At 42.6% G+C, this 23,373-nt stretch overlaps 1 protein-coding gene across 3 annotated transcripts in view; it reads left to right on the top strand.

The window, feature by feature from the left end:
- Positions 1 to 23,373, top strand: part of LOC134338771 (adhesion G protein-coupled receptor F4-like) — a 140,910-nt gene that overhangs the window by 23,850 nt on the left and 93,687 nt on the right. Inside the window, exons 2-5 of one of the 3 annotated variants that reach the window (XM_063034826.1) lie at positions 1,807 to 1,860; positions 2,005 to 2,137; positions 9,783 to 9,849; positions 11,847 to 12,011. In XM_063034826.1, the coding sequence (XP_062890896.1) occupies positions 2,033 to 2,137; positions 9,783 to 9,849; positions 11,847 to 12,011 (337 nt within the window). In that variant the 5' untranslated portion in view covers positions 1,807 to 1,860; positions 2,005 to 2,032. The remainder of the gene's footprint in view (positions 1 to 1,806; positions 1,861 to 2,004; positions 2,138 to 9,782; positions 9,850 to 11,846; positions 12,012 to 23,373) is intronic. The other 2 variants (XM_063034842.1, XM_063034834.1) reach the window with 2 other exon arrangements.

Raw genomic sequence — 23,373 nt, 5'->3', positions numbered from 1 at the left:
CAGACCATTAAGCTTCCTGAGGACCTTGTCAGTCGTAATTTTCACTGGACCTGCTTCACTTCCCCGATATGCTTGAATGTCCGGTATACTGCAGATGTCTTCCACTGTGAAGACTGATGCAAAATACCTCTGCCATCTCTTTGCCTCTCATTAAGTATCTCTAGTGTTATTTTCTTTTGGTCCTATATCTGCCTCAACTCTCTTTTACTCTTTATATACTTAAAAAAGCTTTTAGTATCTTTGATATTAGTTGCTAGCTTTCTTGCATAATTCATCTTTTCATTCCTAATGACCTTTTTAGTTTCCTCTGCAAATTTTTAAAAGCTTCCCAATCCTCTATCTTCCCACTATCTTTAGCTTCCTTGTATGCCCTCTCTTTGGCCAGTTCCCCTCTCATGCCATTGTAATTTCCTTCATTCCAGTGAAGTACCAACACATTGGAATTTAGTTTCTCCTTTTCAAATTTCAAAGTGAACTCGATCATATTGTGATCACTGTTCCTTAAGGGTTCCTTAACCTTAGGCTCTCTTACCACCTCCAGATCATTGCACAACACCCAATCCAGCACAGCTGATCCCCTAGTGGGCCCAACAAAAAGCTGTTCTAAAAAGCCATCCGTTAGGCATTCTACAAATTCTCTCTCTTGAGGTCCAGTACTGGCCTGGTTTTCCTAATCCACTTTCATGCTAAAATCCCCAACGATTATCATGACATCGCCCTTCTGACATGCCTTTTCTATTTCCTGCCGCAATTTGTAATCCACATCCCCCCTGTATACAACTGCCATTAGGGTCCTTTTACCCTTGCCATTTCGTTTTTTTTGTAATTTGTTTTTTATTGAATTTCATCATCAAACAAACATTTCCATAAGATGTATTTCAGATAGTGTACATATATATCATATAATATTTGTCACAAATCTCCGCATAATATTTACTTGAGGTATACACTTATAGAGAGGAAAGAAAGAACAATCGAAAGAAGAAAACTATGTACAGAGTAGGGAGTGATCTTTTTTTTACAACATATTCATTGACTTGTGAGGATGAAATCAGGCCTATGAGGTGTTATGTAGTTCAACCATTTTTTCCAGTATGAATAAAATTGTTCCAACTTTTATGTCATCCCTTTCTAGTGATTTATTATTATTTCTTATAAACAGGGCCACACCACCCCCTCTGCCTACTGACCTATCTTTCTGATACATCATATATACTTGATGTTCAGCTCCCAATGGCAGCCATCCTTTAGCCAAATTTCAGGGATGGCCACAACGTCATACTTGCCAATCTGTAGCTGAATTTCAGGATCGTCCATTTTATTTCTTATGCTGCGTACATTCAAATACAATACCTTCAGTCCAGTATTTGTTGTTTTCTGTTGTAAATCATCCCACTGGCTGTGATTATGTCTCATCTCCTGCCTGTTGTTCCTATCATCTCTGTTGCACACTATCTTTGATTTATTTCTGTTTTCCCCTTCCTCAGCCCTATCACTCTGGTTCCTATCCCCCTGCCAAATTAGTTGAAACCCTCATTAACAGCTCTAATAAACCTGCCTGCTAGGATATTGGACCTCTTTGGGTTCAGGTGTAACCCGTCCTTTTTGTACCTCCCACAGAAGAGGCCCCAATGATCAAGGAACTCGAAGTTCTGCCCCCTACACCAGTCTCTCAGCCATGCATTAATATGCCTGATCATGCTATTCTTGCGCTCGTTACCACGTGGCACAGGTGTTCCTCTTTCCATAGATGCTGCCTGACTTGCTGAGTGTTTTCAGTATTTTCTGATTGTGTTTTTATTTCAGATTTCCAGCATCTGCACTTTGATTTTGACGTACAGGAGGGATGTATGAATGACAGTAAGTAAAAGGCGAGGACATACCTCCAGTTAATAAATTTTCCGTGCTGTATTGAAGCTACAGTTTGTCTCCACCATAAATAAATAGCAAAGAATGCTAGATAGCTTTTACTTTCTAATCATGTGCTTCAATTTATGCTTCTAGTAAATCCAGCGTAAAGACAATTGTGACGATGCTATCAGTCAGGCTTGTATTACACTGCCTGTTGCTTATTATTTTCTGTCAACATGTTGAAGTTGAAGTTGATCAACTACATAGTTCAGATTCTCCTCTTCCAGTAAGTACCCACTTCTGATAAATATTTTTCAATTGAAAATATTAACCGCAAAGATTAGAGCTTCGCAATAATGTGCTTAAATTTTTCACTCTCCTGTTATCAAGGAAATAATCAATTCCTTCCTCAGGCAAATTAATGCAAAATATGTCATATACTTTTTACATGCAGGTGGTCGGTGAAATAATGAAAAATCTGTAGTTCATGTTGTATGTGTTTCTGGTTTCTGATTACTCATTTTTTAATTGCTATTTTGTGCGGTTTTGATCAGGGCAGACTAGCTCTGTGGCCTGCAAGCAACAAATGACAGTGCAAAATTGAACTAAACTGAACTAAACATTCCTAGACTGTTTCACTGACGGTGGTTTAATGTTTTATATTTTGTGTTTTTCGCTCATTTTTTGCTGTTTGTGTGATTTGTTCTTTTTTGCATGTTGTGTGTTTGATGTTTTCTTTGAACAAGTTCCATGGTTTTCTTTGTTTTGTGGCTGTCTGTGGGAAGATGAATCTCAGGGGTGTATACTGCATACATACCTTGATAATAAATGCACTTTGAATCTTTGAATTCCAAAGCCAGTTATTCGTGACCTCAGTAGTTTGAGAGGAGGGGATTTCAATCAGGTTGGTAGACTGGGTAGAAAAAGGCAGCAATGGATCATGACGGTTGAGCTCTGACCAGTGACCAGTTGGTGTTTGGGATTGATTAGCAAGAGCAAATTATAGGAAGGCAAGCATAGTGGCCATTGTCGCGGTGGCCATCGTCAGAGTGAACAGAATTAGACTGGTATTCTTGATGCTTCAGCTCTCGAGACTTCAGCAATGAAAGTCTTCAGTCAGAGAAAGCAAAAAAAGAAAAGCTCCAGGTAATTTTTTTTTCCTTCTCTTCTTTATATCCACTCAGTTAGAGCAGTAGAGATGCCAGGCAGGGTGGTTGATTGCTCCTCTTGCAAGATGTGGGAAGGCAGAGAGATCTCCAGTGTCCTGGATGACTACAACTGCAAGAAGTGCATCCAACTGCAGCTTCTAGCAATCTGCATTAAGGAGTTGGAGCTGGAACTGGAGGAATTCTGAATCATTCAGGAGGCTGAGAGGGTGATAGATAGGATGTGCAGAGAGGTAGTTACACCCAAGGTGCAGGACATAGGAGATTGGGTGATAGCCAGGAAGAAGAAAGGGGTTAAACAGCCAGTACAGAGTAGGTGTAAGCATGAGGGCGTAAGATTTTTGGATCATTGGGCTCCCATCCAGGGAAGGTGGGACCTGTATAGAAGGGATGGTTTGCACCTGAACTGGAGGGAGACTAATATCCTAGCAAGAAGGTTTGTTAATGCTGCAATGTGAGGTTTAAATTAGAGTTGCAGGGGAATGGGAATCAGAGTGCAAATGTTGTGGAGGGAGATGTTGGCAAGACCTCAGACAAAGTCAGGCATCAAAAGGTTGAGCATGGTGTGACTAGTGTCCTGAGCTGCAAGAAGTATTGTATGAAAGGCGGATGAGCTCGGGGTATGGATCAACACCAGGAATTATGACTTTGTAGCCAATAGTGAGACCTGGTTGCAGGAGGGGCAGGACTGGCAGCTCAATATTCCAGGGTTCCGTTGTTTTAGATGTGACAGAGCGGGAGGGATTAAAGGAGGAGGGGTGGCGTTACTAGTAAGAGAAAATGTCACGGCAGTGCTCATCAGGACAGACTGGAGAACTCAACTAGTGAGGTGTTATGGGTGGAACTGAGAAATAAGAAAGGTATGACCACATTAATGGGGCAATATTGCAGACCACCTAACAGTCTTAGTTACTTAGAGGAACAACATTTGTAAAGAGATTGCAGCCAGTTGCAAGATACATAATAAGTTGCTAGAGTAGGTGATTTTAATTTTCCACATATTGACTGGGAATCTCATATTTCTCAAGGACTGGATGGGATGGAGTTTGTCAAATGTGTTCATGGAAATTTTCTTCATCAGTATATAGAAGTCCTGATGAGAGAGTGTGTGATACTGGATCGGCTATTATGGTATGAGACAGGGCAGATGACAGAATTTTGTGTAAAGAAACAGTTTGCATCCAGTGACCACAAAGCCATTTGTTTCAAAGTAAACATGCAAAAGATATTGGTTTGCAGGTTGAGATTCTAAATTGGAGAATGGCCAAGTTTGAAGGTATCAGAAATGATTTGGCAAGTGTGGATTGGGACAGGTGCTTTTCTGGCAAATGTACGCTTGGTAAGTGGGAGGCCTTCAAAAATGAAATTTTGAGAGCATGTACCTGTCAGAATAAAAGGTAAATATAACAAGTGTGGGGAACCCTCATTTTTAAAAGATATTGAGGCACTGGTTAAAAGAGAAAAGGAGATGCAGAGCAGTAGGAACAAATGAGGTGCTTATGGAGTATAGGAAATGCAAGAGAAAGTTTAAAAAAGAATTCAGGAAGGCTAAAAGGCGGCATGAAATTGCTCTGGCAGACAAGGTAAAGGAGCATCCTAAGGGATTCTACAGACATGTGAAGAACAAAAGGATTGCAAAGGACAAAATTAGTCCTCTGGAAGACCAGAAATGGTAAACCATGTGTGGAGCCAAAACAGATGAGGGAGATCTTAAATGAATCCTTTGCATCTGTTTTACTTATGAGATGGACACAGAGACAATAGAAGTGAGGCAAAGTGGCATCAACTTCATGGGCCCTGTACAGATTACAGAGGAGGAGGTGTTTGCTACCATGAGGCATATCCGGGTGGATAAATCCCCAAGGCCTGATAAGGTGGTCCCTTGGACTCCACGGTAGGCAAGTACAGAAATTGCTGGGGTCCTAGCAGAGATATTTAAATCATCCTTAGTGGCAGGAGAGGTACCAGAGGATTGGAGGATAGTCAAAGTTGTTCTGCTGACTGGTGGCATAGTGGCATCAGCACTGGACTTTGGAGCGAAGGCTCCCGAGTTTGAATCCAGCCGGCTCCCTTGCACGCTTTCCATCCATGCTAGTTGAGCGTCGAGCTAGCAACTCAGCCTCGTAAAAATAAGAAAGCCTGCTTAAAAAAAGCCGTCACGACGGTGTCCCAATGACTCCACTCAAGTTAAGGGCTTTCTTCTTCTTCTTCAAAGTTGTTCCACTGTTTTAAAAAAGAGGGCTGTAAATGTAAACCAGCAAATTATATGCTGGTGAGGCTGACATCAGTTGTGGGAAAGTTGATGGAAGGTATTCTAAGGGAGTGAATATGTATTTGGATAGACATGGACTATCAGCAATCAGCATGGCTTTGTCCAATCAATCAATCTTCCAGAGTTTTTTGAGGAAGTTATCAGAAAAGTGGATGAAGGCAAGGCAGTAGGTGTTGTCTACATGGACTTTAGTAAGGCATTTGACAAGGTCCCACATAGGAGGTAGTCAAGAAGGTTCAGTTGCTCGGCATTCAGGTTGAGATAGTAAGTTGGATAAGATATTGGCTTTGTGGGAGAAGCCAGAGAGTAACGGTAGAGGGTTGCCTCTCTGACTGAAGGCCCGTGACTAGTGGTGTGCCACAGGGATCGGTGCTGGGTCCTTTATTGTTTGTCATGTATATCAATGATCTGGATGATAATGTGGTTAACTGGATCAGCAAATTTTCGGTGACACCAAGAATGGGGCTGTAGTGGACAGTGAGGAAGGCTATCATGGCTTGCAGAGAGATCTGCATCAGCTGGAAAAATGGCAGATGGAACTTAATGCAGACAACTGTGAGGTTCTTCGCTTCAGTAGGACCAACTAGGAACAGTAGGGCACTGAGGAGTGTGGTAGAACAAAGAGATCTGGAAATACAGGTACATAATTTGCTGAAAGTCAGGTCACAGGTAGATAGGATCGTAAATAAAGCTTTTGGCAAATTGGCCTTCATAACTCAATGTATTGAGGAAAGGGGATGGGATGTAATGTTGAAATTGTAAAGACATTGGCGAGGCCTAATTTGAGGTATTGTGTGCAGTTTTGGTCACCTACCTACAGGAAAGATGTAAGCAAGATTGAAGGAGTACAGAGAAAACTTACGATGATGTTGCTCGGTCTGGAGGAACTGAGTAGTAAGGAAAGATTTAATAGATTAGGACCATATTCTTTAGAACGTAGAAGACTGAGAGATTTGACAGAGGTATACAAAATTATGAGGGGTTTAGATAGGGTGAATGCAAGCAGGATTTTTCCATTGAGATTGGGTTGGACTACAATCAGAGGTCATAGATTAAGAGTGAAAGGTGAGGTTTAAGGGAAACACAAGGGGAATCATATTCAATCAGAGGGTCATGAGAGTGTAGAATGAGCTGCAAGCTCAAGTGATGCATGCAAGCTTGATTTCAAAGTTTGGTAAATACATGGATAGTAGGGATATGGAGGGCTATGGTCCCGGTGCAGGTCGATGGGAGTAGCCAGTCTAAATGGTTTTGGCATGGACTAGGTGGGCCAGCGCGCCATTTCTGTGCTGTACCTCTATGATTCTATGAGTGCTTCTTGGATAAACTGGAATGAGAAGGTGGTACCCTATTTATGAACTTTGAAGTGGTTAGTATTTTATTGTCAATAGAGTATCTTCAAAGGGAGCCAGACAAAGCCTTTGTGCTAAGCTAGCATTCTAGGCGAGGATTGTTGTTGGATTGTCTGAGGGAAAAAAGATGTTTCATAAAAATGTAAATGTGGTATTCATAGAAAGGATACCTTTTATTAAAGCCCTTGGATTTATATCCCCAGTTTTACCTAGAGTATCAGCACTATCTGTTGGCCTCATCATAAAAGAATTCAAGCAATTAGTCACTAGAATCTTACCAGCTTTTAGGAATGTTCAGCAACATAGCATTCATAGCTCAAAAATTGCAGTGGAGAAAAGCTTTTGACAAGGAACAAGGAAAACTTAAATGATGTGTTTGTAGATACCTAAAGATCACCAGATAGGTTAATATTATCTAAAAATGTGTGTAGAATTCTTTCCTTTATTAACTAAGACACTGAGCAGAAGAACAAAAGGATTATACAACACTGCGGAACGTTTAAACTAAATTAGAAGGGGGATGGAAAGTAGAGTGATAGGGCTGAGGAATGGGCAGTTGGTATCCTCGTTTCTGCGGTGTGTAGTGAGACTGTGAGAGAGGGCAGGTAGATGATAGGGCAAAGTTTCAGTTAATAGGATAAGCTGAAGTGTAACATGGGGGCAAAATCAAAAAGGATGAAGAATACAGGACTGAAGATGTTATATTTGAATGCACACAGTACACAGAATAAGCAACACTCACAACACGCTGGAGGAACTCTGCAGGTCAGCCAGCATCCGTGGAAACGATCAGTCAACATTTCGGGCCGGAATCCTTCGTCAGGACTGCAGAGGGAAGGGGCAGAGGCCCTATAAAGAAGGTGGGGGGAGGGTGGGAAAGAGAAGGCTGGTAGGGTCCAGGTGAAAAACCAGTAAGGGGAAAGATAAAGGGGTGGGGGAGGGGAAGCAAGGAGGTGATAGGCAGGAAAGGTGAAGAAGGAATAGGGGAAAACACAATGGGTAGTAGAGGAGGTGGAACCATGAGGGAGGTGATAGGCAGATGGGGGAGGGGGCAGAGTGACATAGGGATAGAGGAAGGGAGGGGGAATAAAGTAGATTATCTTGTACCGCATTTAGAGATTGGCAGGTAACACATTGTGGGCATCACTGAATTGTGTCTGAAAGAAGATCATAGATGAGAGCTTAACATCCAAGGATACATATTGTGTCAAAAGGACAGGCAGATAGGCAGAAAGGGTTGGATGGCTCTTGGTAAAAATGAAAGAGGTGACATAGGATTTGATGTAGAATTCTTGTGGGTAGATTTAAGAAACTAAAAGGGTAAAAGGACCCTGATGAGACTAATATACAGGTCTCCAAAGAGTAGCTAGGATGTGGGATATATATTACAACAGAAAATAGAGAAGGTGTCAAATAGGGACAATGTTATGATAGTCATGGGGGATTTCAATATTCAGGTAGATTGGGAAAATCAGGTTAATGCTAGATCTCAAGAGAAGGAATTTGTAGAATGTGTACAAGATGCCTTTTTAGCACAGCATCTCGTTGAGCCCATGAGGGGAAAGGCAATTCTGGATTGGGTGTTGTGTAATGACCCAGATTTGAACAGCGAGCTTAAGGTAAAGGAAGCCTTAGAAGAAGGTGATCATATTATGATAGAATTCACTGTGCAGTTTGAGAGGGAGAAGATAAAGTTAAATGTATCAGTATTACAGTGGATTACAGGGATTTATAGAGGCATGAGAAAGGAGCTGGCCAGTTGATTGGAAGGGGACAGTAGCAGGAATAACGGCAGAACAGCAGTGGCTGGTGTTTCAGGGGCAATTCCAAAAGACACAGGATAGATACATCACAAAAATGAAGAAAAATTCAGGATAAGGCAGCCGTGGCTGACAAGGGAAGTCAAAGACAGCAAAAAATGAAAACAGAGAACATATAATATAGCAACATTTAGTGGGAAGTTAGAGGATTGGGAAACTTCTAAATGCCAACAGAAGGCAACTAAAGTCATAAGGAGAGAAAAGATGAAAAAGTTGTAAGCTAGTCAATAATATAAAAGAGGATACCGAGAGAGTTTTTTCAGATATATAAAGAGTAGAAGAGAGGCAAGAATGGATATCAGACCGCTGTAAAGTGATACTGAATGGCCTAATTCTGCTCCTATGACTTACGGTCTTAAGGGTATTTCCTATAGTGGGTGTCTAGGACCAGAGGGTCGAGCTTCAGAATAGATGGATGTCCATTTAGAACGGAGATGAGGAGGACTATCTTTCGTTAGTGGGTGGTGAATCTGTGGAGTTCATTTCTACGGATGGCTGTGGAGGCCAAGTCACTGACTATATTTAAAGCGAACGTTGATAGGCAGGGTGTCAAAGCTTATAGGGAGAAGGCAGAAGAATGGGGTTGAGAGGGATAATAAGTTAGCCATGATGGAATGTCAGAATAAATTCGATGGGCTGAGAGGCCTAATTCTGCTCCTATGTCTTATGGTCTTAACATTATTCAACCATTGGATTATTGGTTCAGTGACTGTAACAATTTCAAACTGTAACTTCAGAGCAACTTATTGACAGGGGCCAAGGTTGTTTCTCTTGTGCACAAGGAAATAAATTGTGTTTGAACAATGAGGATGCATTTTCAAATCAGTGACCTCAGACCTCCACTCCATTCAATAGAGAAACATCCAAAAGTGCAGCATTCCTTTGGTTTAGCATTGCAAGTTTCATGCTCGTGCTTTTAGTTTGTGATTTAAAATGATACCTGCTAAGTTCTTCAATGCATTATGCATGATCTGTTACCACTACTTACTAAATCTTCAGCATATCACTTGCAGTCAATGGAGAGGGTTTTAGATGTGGAAGAGGCAGGGTAGATAATAGGGAGACAATTATAAATACAGTTATTGTTATCGCATGATATGGCTGTTGTCATCTGTGCAAATCTTATTGCTAATATGTTACTTAAATCCTAGTCAGGTTTGTCTCATTTTATCATACTTGTTATTAAGTAGTAAATATTGTTCATTTAGATAGGTGAACCAATCTGAAAAAACATTCTAACAGGCTGTAAGTATAATTTGAACTTGAAAGATTTTTAAAGCAGTATTACATAACTCAATTATTTCAATATGACAAAACACAGGTTGAAGATAGTATATTAACAGAAGCCAGAAAAAGCCAAATTGAACTCAACAGGCAAAAAAGAAATGGTAAGTAATTAATTGTCTTATGACATTATCATACCCTGTTAACATCACTTCAGAATGAGGGCATTCTGAAACAAATTCTGAAACTATCTTCAAAGACTGAGATTTGTTTCAGAATATCCTATTAACTTTTCAAATCAAGTTATTCTCATTTTCTGAATTAGTAAGCTAAGTAAGTTTGGGATTAATTGAAATCTGAATTTTATTGTATCAATATCGCAATCATTTATTGTCAGTCATTCAAGAAATCATTTGAGTTGAACAAATTACTTATAATTTGCTCTATACTTGTCCAGTCCAGACTCTCATTCTGTATAAATTTGTAAGCACATTTTGGAGATATGGTACAACAATTCCACCAAAGTACAAAGGTCCAGTTATTCTCTCATAAGTAGCATGAAGCAAGAAGATGCAAAATCAGGCACCTTGAATTCACTTGCCCCAGATATCAATCATGTACAATGGAGGCTCCTGAATATCAGAATCAGGTTTGTTATGACTGGCATGAGTTGTGAAATTTGTTAACTTTGTAGCATCAGTTCAATGCAATACATAATATAGAAGAAGAAGAAGAAAAAAGTTATAATAATAAATAAGTAAATCAATTACAGTATATGTATATTAAATAGATTAAAAATCATGCAACAAACAGAATTAAGATGTATATAAAAAAACTGCTCTTCACAGTACATCTATAAAAGTTTTTGAGTGTATTTGTTGACATGCCAAATCTCTTCAAGCTCCTAATGAAGTATAGTCGCTGTCTTGCCTTCTTTATAACTGCATCGATATGTTGGGACCAGGTTAGATCCTCAAGAGATCTTGGCACCCAGGAACTTGTAATTGCTCACTCTCTCCACTTCTGATCCCTCTATGAGGATTAGTATGAGTTCCTTTGTCTTACCCTTCCTGAAGGCTACAATCAACTCTTTCGTCTTACTGACATTGAGTTCAAGGTTGTTGCTGTGACACCACTTCACTCGTTGGCATATCTCACTCCTGTACGCCTCTCATCTCCATCTGAGATTCTACCAACAATGGTTGTATCATCAGCAAATTTATAGATGGTATTTGAGCTATGCCTAGCAGTCTTAATGAACCATTCCTTTACTTTTCATAAACACATAAGCAGATGCCAGAAATCCAGAGGAACACAGACAAATGCTGGGGGATCTCAGCAGGTCAGGCAGCATCTATGGAGAGGATGAAGTGTCTCAACTCAATACGTTGACTCTTTGTTCCTTTCTACATATGCTGCCTGACCTACTGAATTATTCCAGAATTTTGTATGTGTTATTCCTTTACTTTTATCAATCAATACATTATTGTTATTTCAAATACTTTTGTACTTTACTTATTGCCAAATTTTACCTGATGACAATTTACATTCTTGAGTCCTCTCCATGCATCCCTGCAGAAATTAATCGTTCGGGAAAGAAATCAGTTTCCATTTTATTCTCCCCATAGTGTTAATTTATCTCAGGAGAGATTATTATTTCTCTTTCACAATCTTTTAGACACCTGCTACCCTGGGAACAAGCCCATTATCTGAAAAGTTATATATTTTGAGAAAACTTGCTACTGCTTCCATTGGTAACCAAGACTTCCTCTGTTTCCCTGCATGTCTTTGTATTGACCCATGCTCTTATGTTGCCATCAAGTCTGCTACAGTCTTATGATCACTGGTGATGAGAGATGATTTTTAAGAGAGCATTCCAGTAGACTATCTAATGATTATTTGTATGGCAGAGCCTTCTGATTCAGCTCTACAAAATGAGCCTAAACTTTATGGAGAAATACTACACCTCAGTTTGGTATATGCTTTTAAGTTATGATAATGCGTGTTAACCCTACATGCTACTTTCCCTTGTCCAGATGCTCGTTTTCAAACAAAAACACCTGAGTAGCTTGTTTTCGATATTCTTGAATGTCCTCAGAATGGATTTCCATTTATATATTAATGTTTTCATTCTTTTTCCTTTGTTTGCTAATTGGTATAGTCAATCAACAACCCCCATATGATGTCGACATTGAATTAAGCATATCTGAAAATGAATTTTCAATTGACACACTGAAAATTATCCTGGATAATCTAACCTATCCATTTTCAGTATACATTGAAAATGGTAGCAGCATCAATATTACCAGGATCACTCCTACAACGGGTGAGTATAGATAAAGTATATGAACCACCTTGTACAAAATATGACTTCGACAAATCCATTTTATGTCTCCTCAAAATTAACATAATATGATATGTAATGTCATAACATCAAATCTGAGTGCCATTTTGGATAAAAATTGAAGCAAATAGTCAAGGGTTTTAGTGCTAATAAGGATGTAGCACAAAATGTTTGCACTAACTGCAGAAATATAAACAATTCTTGTTGTGACTGAGTGGTGTACACGGGATCCTAGCAGCCAGGTTCACTTTAGATGTAGAGAGCCATATTTGGAATTTAGCCGCAAAGCTCAGGGAATGACTGAAAAGGAAATTACTGTCAGCTGCAGCTCTAAAAGTTTTATTGGATGATGTCCAGAAGAGGAGGAATGTTCTGAGTTTTATATTAAAAAGGAGAAGACTTCCACCTTTCCCAACTGTACTTCTCTCCCAATGGTTGCTACTGGTGTTCCTTCTCACACCTGTGCTTTTCCATTTCTTATCCAGGCCTAGGGGGCGTCTGGCAACATTCAAAACACAGCACTACTTCTGAAAGATATGAATACAAAACAGTCCAGTCATGTGAAATAGTGCGGGGCTTGCACTTTTGGGTGAAACTTCAGGGAACTTACCACATAAGGGACAGGAGTAAGAGGAAGATAGACAACCGCCTCCTTACACCTTTGTCAATATTCAATATGAATTTGGCTGATCTCACCTCTTGTCCGCTCTTTTCTCTTTGATCTCTGTAAATCTCCCATAAAGTCATACAGCATAGAAATTTGGCCATGCTGACTAAGATTCCAACCTAAGCTAGTCCCATTTATGCTGCATTTGGTTCATATCCCTCTAAACTTTTCCTATCCCTGTATCAGTCCAAATGCCTTTAAATGTTTCTGTCTCAGCTACTTCCTCTGGCAGCTCATTCCACATGCTAACCACTGTCTGGGTGAAAATGTTACTCTTATTAAATATTCCGCCTCTCACCTAGAACGTATGGTCTCTATTCCTTGATACTCCATCTCTGGGAAAGAGGCTAGGCACATTCACCCTATCTGTGCTCCTCATAATTTTATACACAGAAGACCTTATAAAGAACAGTAAGCTCTATAAAGTTTGAAGGTCTGCCTCTCAGCAGTGACTATCCATAATGACTCACAGGGTAGAGAATTCTAAGATTTCTGAATTGTTTGGAAGAAGAAATTCTTCCTTATATCAGTCTTACTGTATAAGGAAAGCCTGGAGAATATGGAGTTGTTTTCTCTTGAGGAGAGAACTGATAGAGGTTTATAAGATTAAGAAAGGCATAGGTAGAAAAGTACTATCTTTTTTCCAGGGTCAAAATGTCTAATACTAAAGGGAATGCACTTGAGGAGAAGGAAGGTATGTTCAGGGGAGATGTGTGGGCAAGTTCTTTTTACACAGAAATTAGTGGGTGCCTGGGATACACTGCTAGGGATGGTGGTGGAGGCATTTAAGAGACTCTCAGACACGTAAATATGCAGGGAATTGAAGGATATAGACATTGTGTAGGCAGAGGGATTCATTTAGTTAGACATTTAATGAGTAGATTGGTTTAATTGGTTTAATTGGTTTTAATTGGTTCAGCACAACATTGTGGTCAAAGGGAATGTTCCTGCTAGAACATATTCCATAATAATAGTGGCTGATCCTTTGTTTCATTGGCACTTACGTGTATCAACCCATAATCTTTGATTGCTTTATGTCTAACAATCTTTTGGTGTGTGTATTGAATATACAGAGTAACTGAATCCAGCCAGGAGCAAATGTCATCAGGTGGTTCCCAACCTTCACCAAGTGTTTCAACCCTTAACCACGGCACTCTCCAGTTGGTGGGCCGACAGTGGTGGCCAAATCACTGCCCATCTGCTCCTGGCTTCCAGCTTCCCTCCTCTCGCCTACTCCAAATCCAACAAGAGGCTCATTCTGCCTCTTCCCCCATCCTACGAGCTGCTTGTCTTTTGCTCCTTTCATCCAGGCTCAGAGCTGACAACAACCACCATGCTGATTTGGCTGGGAAGCCTCTGCAGCCGATCTCCACAGGGAGCAACCGTGCCTGCTATCCCTTGTCTTTACACTCCTGCACTAAGGGCTGGTACTTCAAAGCCTTTCTCTCGTGGGCCTCTTCCCATCCCTCCTCCCATGGCACAGTCAGCTCAACCAGAATTATTTTCCTGTCTTCAGTTGACCACAGTACAATGTCCGGGCGTAAGGTTGTGTGCATCACATCCAGGAACTGCAGCCTCCTTCCCATATTGACCCTCATCTCCCAGGACCTGGCCATTAGCAGCAGACTGAGCTTTGCTTGTTTGGTTACTAAAGGCCTGGCTCCCTCTTTGAAGGTGATGGCCTTCCTCAAATCTGTGCCAGCCGTCCTCTTCTTGCATCTCTCTCGCTCTAGTGTGTCAGCAAGAGCCAGAAGCACCTTATCATGGCGCCACTATACCATCCTTAAGTTAGAGCTGTTTTACACCCGGACAGTATATGAGCCAGTGTCCCCTTTAGACCACAGAGCTTACAGTTCGGGTCCTCTCTCAGCCCCCATGTGTACAGATGTAATGGCGAAGGAAGGGTGTCATACACAAATTGCAAGAGAAAGGAAATACGGAAGGGCTCCAGCCTCCATAATTCTGCCCATGAGATCTTGCGCTTGGGCAGATCCCATTTTTTCCAGGCACCCTGGGACCCTTGTTCCACTGCCTTCGACATCCGCTTCTCTTCCTCACGGATTCGTACCTCTGCCTGTACCATGTCTCGCCTGTTCCATATTCTTGCGTTTCCCCACTGCTGGAAGTGAACTGAGCCGAGGCCTTGCCGCCCGATGCAGGGGTTGCTGATGATATCTCGCAGCTTCAGAGAACACACTGCCTGCTCCACAGCTGTGTTGGCTGCCCACTTGCGCCCAGATCTGGTTGTAATGCCTGTTTGCTTTACCAAGACGTTATTGGAATCTCTCAAGCTTAATAAGGCTCTGCATTTTGCCACCTTGAATTCCTCCACAACAGATGACAGTGGAAGCTGCAGTTGCCCAGATCAAATATTGAGGCCCACTGAAGAGACGCTTGGGGGAACTCCCAACCATCTCCGCAGCTGCTTGTTGGTTTTCCTCTCAATGCCCTCTACGGCAGTCATGGGGAACTCATAACGTGTGAAGAGCCAGAGAAGCCTGGGCAGAATGCCGTATTGGTACAGCCAGGTCTTGAATTTACCCTGAAGTCTGGATTTGTCAATCTTCTTCAGCCATTCATCTGTCTGCTTCACAGCATTGGTGACATTGGCCCCATTTATCAGTGACACATTAAACCACTTCCCGAATAATTTTATTGGGTTATCTTCGATGGAAGGGATGATTTCACCCTGAACTTGGAGGCTAAACTTGCTAGTAACTTTGCCCTTTCTGATCACTATACACCTGGACTTCTTGGCCTTAAAGGACATCCTTGCCCAAGTGGCTACATTGTCCAGGGTTTCCAATACCCATCTTGCTTGGACATGTGACACAGTTGTTATAGTGATGTCGTCCATGAACCCTCGTACAGCCGGCTGAACAATGCCTGACTCCAGTTTCGGGCTGCAGGTTACATCTTCTGCTGCCGATAATAGGAGGTTCATTCCCATAATAAATAGGATGGGGGAGATGGTGCACCCTGTTGGAATCCCCTTCTGGAGGTCCTGCCAACTAGTTGTGAAATGGGCTGATGTAAATCTGAGTTTGAATTGTCCTAGGTAGCTGGTGATCTTGTCTCGAATAGCCACTGGGATGTAGTAGTGGCCAAGTCCTTCTAGGATCAGGTCATGTAAAATAGATCCGTAGGTGTTCGCGAGGTCTAACCAGACAACTGTTAGGTCGCCTTTTTTCTGCTTGGCCTCACGGATCAAATGGCTAATCATTGAGGTGTGTTCCAGATACCCTGAAAAGCCTGGAATACTGCCTTTCTGGATGGATGTGTTGATGTAGTGGTTCTGCGCCATGTAAGAAGTCAGCCTTGCAAGCACAGAAAAGAAAATCTGACATTCCACATCCATGAGATAAATTGTCCTAAACTGGGCAATTGTGGAAGAATCCTCTTCCCTTGGAATAAAGCATCCCTCTGCCAATTTCCAACTTGATGGAATAGTACCTTTGGCCCAGATGTTTCTCATGACCTTCCACAGCCTCCAAAGTAGTTTTGGGTATTTCTTATACACCTTATAAGGTATGCCGCTTGGGCCTCAGGCAGCTGATGCTTTAGCTTTCCGGATGATGTCCTGGATTTCCGGCCATGTAGGCTTCTTCACATTCAGCTCAATTGATGGATTTTCCGGTCTACGCACAGCCTGATTGGTTCCTAGTCCCTGACCCCTCCGTGGGTCGCTGTGTGCCTCCCGCAGGAACTCCTCTACCTCTGGCTTCGAGCTGGATAGTATACCAGATTTTTGTTGGCCAAGAAGAGTCCAGGTGAAGCTGAATGGATCTCTCACAAACTGCGCTCACCTTTTCTCTTTCTTCCTTCTTTGCCGTTGTAGATGTTCCGCCCTCTGGAGTTTGCACAGCTTTTCCTGCAGCATACTGGTTAAGTCCTTGATACCTTCTTTTACGGCCGGTGAGCTGGTTTTAAACCTCTTGTTGAGCGTTTTTAATTCGCCTCTCAAGCGATGAGCCTCCCTTTCCCTCCTATTTGGTTGCCGCGGTAACTCGAGCTGGCTTCTCCGCTCCATTGGGCCAAATCGTTCCTTAGCTAGATTGTACGCTATGGCTGTGAGTGAGTCGATCTTTCTGTGTACTGGACCTGCTAAGGCAACTTCCAGGATGCCGTCGAGATCATCATCGAACTGCATCCAGGTGATGTTGTCTGACGATCTAGGCCATTTGATCCTGTCTTTCCTTGATGAATGGATTGGGGTAACCGAAGAGGAACTCACTAGGTCTGTTGTTCGGTGCTGAGGCAACTCAAGTGCGGCGAGATCTTCAGCTCTGTGGGGTGCTTCCTGGCTGGAATTCTCCTTCATCTCACCGGACACTAAGTCCGTGTGCTGCACTTGGGTCACCATTGATCCACATCTAGACCTGCTCTGGTGTATCTTGAGCCCTCTGATGTTTTTGCAGACTTTCCCACAACGACACCTTACAGTGAATTCCTCTCCGGTCAGTGTTGTTTGCTTTAGCTTCCTCGTAGTCGCGTTTCCTGTCCTGGCCATTGCCGGTATGACCGTCCCGTTGAGTCTCTCATCCTTTCCCCTCTCGGGAGACTCTGGGGGTATTGCTCTTCGTGTTCAATCGTAGTTTGAGTGGTGCCCTCTTGCGAGTGCTGCCCACGAGGTTGCTAGCCTTGTGAGCCCGTGCCAGTCTTTCCTGGAGGGCAGCCGTCTCTCCAGCGTCACCAACCTTCCCCTGTTGCCATCCAGTCTTTCCTGGAATCCACTGGTACAAGCCAGATATTACTTGTTACATTCACCTGTTAGGGTGCATTCTCCAGACACCTTATAACGTAACCCTAGTTTCCTTTACAATGTGTACAGAAAATGACATTAATAACAATTTTGAATCTTGCAATGATACATGTTCAAGGACACCCAGGTGCCTCTATCACCAGTATCTTTCAATTCACATTTTCCTACATTGAATTTCATTTGCCGTATCTTTGACCATTCACTTGTCTACATCACCCTCACGCCTTTCTGCATCCTGCTCACAGCTCAAACTATTGCCTAGCTTTAGGTTGTCAGCGAGCTTGGCTGTGCAACATTTCATCCAAATAATTGATGTAAACAGTTGGTGCTGTAGCACTGATCCCTTTCTTTAACTGCCTATCACCTCCCTCTGGTGCTCTCCCTCTTTTCTTCTTCAATGGTCTCCTGTCCTCTCCTGTCAGATTCCCCCTTCTCCAGCCCAGTATCTTTTTCACCAATCAACTTCCCAGCTCTTTACCTCACCCCCCTCACCTCCTCCCGCTTTCACCTATTACCTTTTGGTTCTTCCTCCCCTCCTCCAATTTTCCTCTTCTGACTCCTCATTTTTTTTCCAGTCCTGACGAAGGATCCCAACCCGAAACTTCAACTGTTTATTCATTTCCGTAGATGCTGCCTGGCCTACTGAGTTCCTCCAGCATTTTGTGTGTGTCACTCATTCCAAATTCCTGTTTTGTGACTGTTATCCAATCCATAATATATTATTCCACATTGCATGCTGCAAAATCTTTTTGAGAGACAGTATTCATTACTCTCACACCATTTAAAACATTCTGCTTTTCCAAGAGGATCACCTAGCATTTCTCAACCTTGTACACTGTTTGCCATAACTTTCCTCACTCTGTTCAAAGGTTCATTTACTATCAAGGTATACAACACTGAAATTCATCAATTCCTTGGGTAGCCATGAAACCAAGAAAGAAAAGAAAGGCAGCACGATCATCAACCGCCCAAATCCCACCTCCCCGCACAAAAAGAATGAACAAAACACATTAAGCACATCGACCTCCAAGTTCCTCCTCCTACACAAAAAAAACCAAACAAAACAGATCAAGCATATCAACCCCCCAAAGTAAGGACAGTGATGGAGGGGAAAGCCAGCCTGAGATAAATAAGGAAATAAAGGAAGGCATCAAACTAAAAGCTTGTGCATATAAAGTCACCAGGAATAGTGGGAAACTGGGAGATTGGAAGAACTTTAAAAAGCAACAAAGAACCACTAAAGAGCAATGAAGAAAGGGAGGTTAGATTATGAAAATAAACTAGCACAAGATATAAAAACAGACAGTAAAAGTTTTTATAATGATATAAGGTGAAAAAGGGTGCCTAAGGTGAACGTAGGTCCCTCAGAGGAGGAGAAGAGGGAATTGATTTTGGGTAACGAGGAAATGGCCGAGGCTTTGAGTGACTATTTTGTGTCGGTGTTCAAGGTGGAGGACGCATCTAACATGCCAAAGAAAGATGATATGGATGTGATGGAAGGTGAGAACCTCAATAAAATAGCTATCATTAAAGGGGTAGTGCTAAGCAAACTTGTGGGCCTGAAGATAGGTAAGTCCCCTGGTCCTGATGGAATGCATCCCAGGGTACTGAAAGAAATGGCAGAGGTCATAGTAAGGCTTTGGTGATAATTTACCAAAATGCTCTGTACTCTGGGCAGGTCCCAGCAGATTGGAAGAAAGCGAATGTCACGCCACTGTTTCAAAAAGGATGTAGGCAAAAGGTAGGTCACCATAGGCCAGTTAGTTTAACATCTGTAGTTGGGGAAATGCTTGAAGCTATCATTAATGAAGAAATGGGATAGTAAATTTGCTGATGAGACAAAGGTTGGGGGTGTTCTGGACAATGTGGAGGGCCGTCAGAGGTTACAGCGGGACATTAATAGGATGCAAAACTGAGATGAGAAGTGGCAGATGGAGTTCAACCCAGATAAGTGTGAGGTGGTTCATTTTGGTAGGTCAAATATGATGGTAGGATATAGCATTAATGGTAAGATTGTTGGCAGTGTGGAGGATCAGAGGGATCTTGGGGTCCGAGTCCAGAGGACACTCAAAGCTGCTATGCAGGTTGATTCTGTGGTTAAGAAAGCATACGGTGCACTGGCCTTCATCAATCGTGGGATTGAGTTTAGGAGCCGAGAGGTAATGTTGTATCTATATAGGACCTTGGTCAGACCCCACTTGGAGTACTGTGCTTAGTTCTGGTCGCCTCACTATAGAAGGATGTGGAAACCATAGAAAGGGTGTAGAGGAGATTTACAGGGATGTTGTCTGAATTGGGGAGCATGCTTTAAGAGAATAGGTTGAGTGAACTTGGCCTTTTTTTCTTGGAGCGACGGAGGATGAGCGGTGACCTGATAGAGGTGTATAAGATGATGAGAGGCATTGACCGTGTGGATAGTCAGAGGCTTTTTCCCAGGGCTGAAATGGCTAGCACGAGAGGGCACAGTTTTAAGGTGCTTGGAAGTAGGTACAGAGGAGATATCAGGGGCAAGTTTTTACACAGAGAGTGGTGAGTGCATGGAATGGGCTGCCAGCGACGGTGGTGGAGGTGGATACGATAGTGTCTTTTAAGAGACTCCTGGATAGGTACATGGAGCTTGGGAAAATAAAGGGCTATGGGTAACCCGAGGTAATTTCTAAGGTAAGGACATGTTCGGCAAAACCTTCTGGGCTGAAGGGCCTGTATTGTGCTGTAGGGTTTCTATGTTCTATTCTATGTACCTATCCAGGAATCTCTTTAACCCTGATCAATGCCTCTCATCATCTTGTACACCCCCAACCTTTGTGTCATCAGCAAATTTACTAACCCATTTCTTCTTTAATGATAGCTTCAAGCATATCCCCAACTATGGATGTTTAAACTAACTGGCCTATAGTGACCTGCCTTTTGCCTACATCCTTTTTGAAACAGTGGTGTCATCAGCAAATTTACTAACCCATCCCTCCACTACTTCATCCAAGTCATTTATAAAAATCACAAAGAGTAGGAGTCCCAGAACAGATCCCTGAGGCACACCATTGGTGACCGATCTCCATGCAGAATATGACCCGTCTACAACCACTCTTTGCCTTCCGTGGGCAAGCCAGTTCTGGATCCACAAAGCAATGTCCCTTTGGATCCCATGCCTCCTTACTGTCTCAATAAGCCTTGCATGGAGTACCTTGTCAAATGCCTTGCTGAAAACCATATACACTACATCTACTGCTCTATCTTCATCAATGTGTTTAGTCACATCCTCAAAAAATTCAATCAGGCTCGTAAGGCATGACCTACCTTTGACAAAGCCATGCTGACTATTCCTAATCGTATTATGCCTCTCCAGATGTTCATAAATCCTGCCTCTTAGGATCTTCTCCATCAACTTATCAACCACTGAAGTAAGACTCACTTGGTCTATAAATTCCCGGGCAATCTCTACTCCCTTTCTTGAATAATAGAACATCCGCAACCCTCCAATACTCCAGAACCTCTCCTGTCCCCATTGATGATGCAAAGGTCATCGCCAGAGACTCAGCAATCTCCTCGCTCACCTCCCACAGTAGCCTGGGGTACATCTCATCTGGTCCCAGTGACTTATACAACTTGATGCTTTCCAAAAGCTCCTGCACATACTCTTTCTTAATATCTACATGCTTAAGCTTTTCAGTCAGCTGCAAGTTATCCCTACAATCACCAAGATCCTTTTCCGTAGTGAATACTGATGCAGAGTATTCATTTAGTACCTTTGCTATCTCCTTCGGTTCCATACACACTTTTCCACTGTCACACTTGATTGGTCCTATTCCCTCACATCTTATCCTCTTGCTCTTAACATACTTGTAGAATGCCTTGGGGTTTTCCTTAATCCTGTCTGCCAAGGCCTTCTCATAGCCCCTTCTGGCTCTCCTAATTTATTTCTTGAGCTCCTTCCTGCTAGCCTTATAATCTTCTAGCTCTCTGTCATTCCCTAGCCTTTTGAACTTTTGGTAAGCTCTTCTTTATTTCTTGACTAGATTTACAACAGCCTTTGTACACCACAGTTCCTGTACCCTACCATCCTTTCCCTGTCTCATTGGAACGTACCTATACAGAACTCCACGCAAATATCGCCTCAACATTTGCCATATTTCTTCCATACATTTCCCTGAAAACATCTGTTTCCAATTTATGCTTCCAAGTCCCTGCCCGGTAGCCTCATATTTCCCCTTACTCCAATTAAACACTACCCTAACTTGTCTGTTCCTATCCCTCTCCAATGCTATGGGAAAGGAGATAGAATTGTGATCACTATCTCCAGAATGCTCTCCCACTGAGAGACCAGAGACCTGACACCTGACCAGGTTCATTTCCCAATACCAGATCAAGTACAGCCTCTCCTCTTGTAGGCTTATCTACATATTGGGTCAGGAAACCTTCTTGAATACAGCTAACAAACTCCACTCCATCCAAACACCTCGCTCTAGGGATATGCCAATTGATATTTGAGAAATTAAAATCTCCCACCACAACAACCCTGTTATTATTACACCTTTTCAGAATCTGTCTCCCTTTCTGACTTTCGATTTTCCTGTTACTATTGGGTGGTCTATAAAAAACACCTAGTAGAATTATTGACCCCTTCCTGTTCCTAACTTCCACCCACAGAGACTCCGGAGACAATTCCTCCATGTCTTCTCCTTTTCTGCAGCTGTGGCACTATCTCTGATCAACAGTGCCATACCCCCACCTCTTTTGCCTCCCTCCCTGTCCTTTCTGAAACATCTAAAGCCTGGCACTCGAAATAATAATTCCTGCCCCTGAGCCATCCAAGTCTCTGTAATGGCCACAACATCATAGCTCCAAGTACTGATCCACGCTTTAAGCTTATCCTCTTTGTTCATAATACTTCTTGCATTAAAATGGACACATCTCAAACCATCAGTCTGAGTGCATCCCTTCTCTATCACCTGCCTATCCTCCCTCTCGCACTGTCTACAAGCTTTCTCTATTTGTGATCCAACCTCCTCTTCCCCAGTCTCTTCAGTTCGGTTCCCACCCCCCGGCAATTCTAGTTTAAACTGTCCCCAATAGCCTTAGCAAACCTCCCTGCCAGGATATTGGTCCCCCTGGGATTCAAGTGCAACCCGTCTTTTTTGTACAGATTATTCCTGCCCCAAAAGAGGTTTCAGTGATCCAGAAATCTGAATCCCTGCCCCCTGCTCCAATCCCTCAGCCATGCATTTATCCTCCACCTCATTCTATTGCTATACTCACTGTCACGTGGCACAGGCAGTAATCCCGCAATGACTACCTTTGTGGTCCTGCTTCTCAACTTCCTTCCTAACTCCCTGTAGTCTGCTTTCAGGACCTCCCTTTTCCTGCCTATGTCGTTGATACCGATATGTAACACGACCTCTGGCTGTTCTCCTTCCCACTTCAGGATATCGTGGATGCATCAGAAACATCCCAGACCCTAGCACCTTGGAGGCAAACTACCATCTGTGCTGCTTTCCTGCATCCACATAATCACCTGTCTGACCTCCCAACTATAGAGTCCCCTATCACTGTTGCCATCCTCTTCTTTTCCCTACCCTTCTGAGCCACAGGGCCAGACTCTGTGCCAGAGGCGCAGCCACTGTTGTTTCTCCCAGGTAGGCCATTACCTCCAACAGTACTCAAACAGGAATACTTATTGTTAAGGGATACAGCTACGGTGCTCCCTAGCCTCTGACTCCTGCCCTTCCCTCTCCTGACTGTTACACATTTATCTGTCTCATAGAATCTTATAGAACCATTTAAAATGTTGAAAGGAATAGATAAGATAGAGGCAGGAAAGTTGTTTCCACTGGTCGGTGAGACTAGAACTAGGGGGCATAGCCTCAAGATTCAGGGGATTAGATTTAGGATGGAGATGAGGAGGAAATGCATTCCCCAGA

This window comes from Mobula hypostoma, chromosome 2 (genome assembly GCF_963921235.1).
Source record: "Mobula hypostoma chromosome 2, sMobHyp1.1, whole genome shotgun sequence".
NCBI classification, from domain to species: domain Eukaryota; kingdom Metazoa; phylum Chordata; class Chondrichthyes; order Myliobatiformes; family Myliobatidae; genus Mobula; species Mobula hypostoma.
The sequence above is the reverse complement of the archived record's forward strand: the minus strand, read 5'-3'. Positions and strand labels throughout refer to the sequence as shown.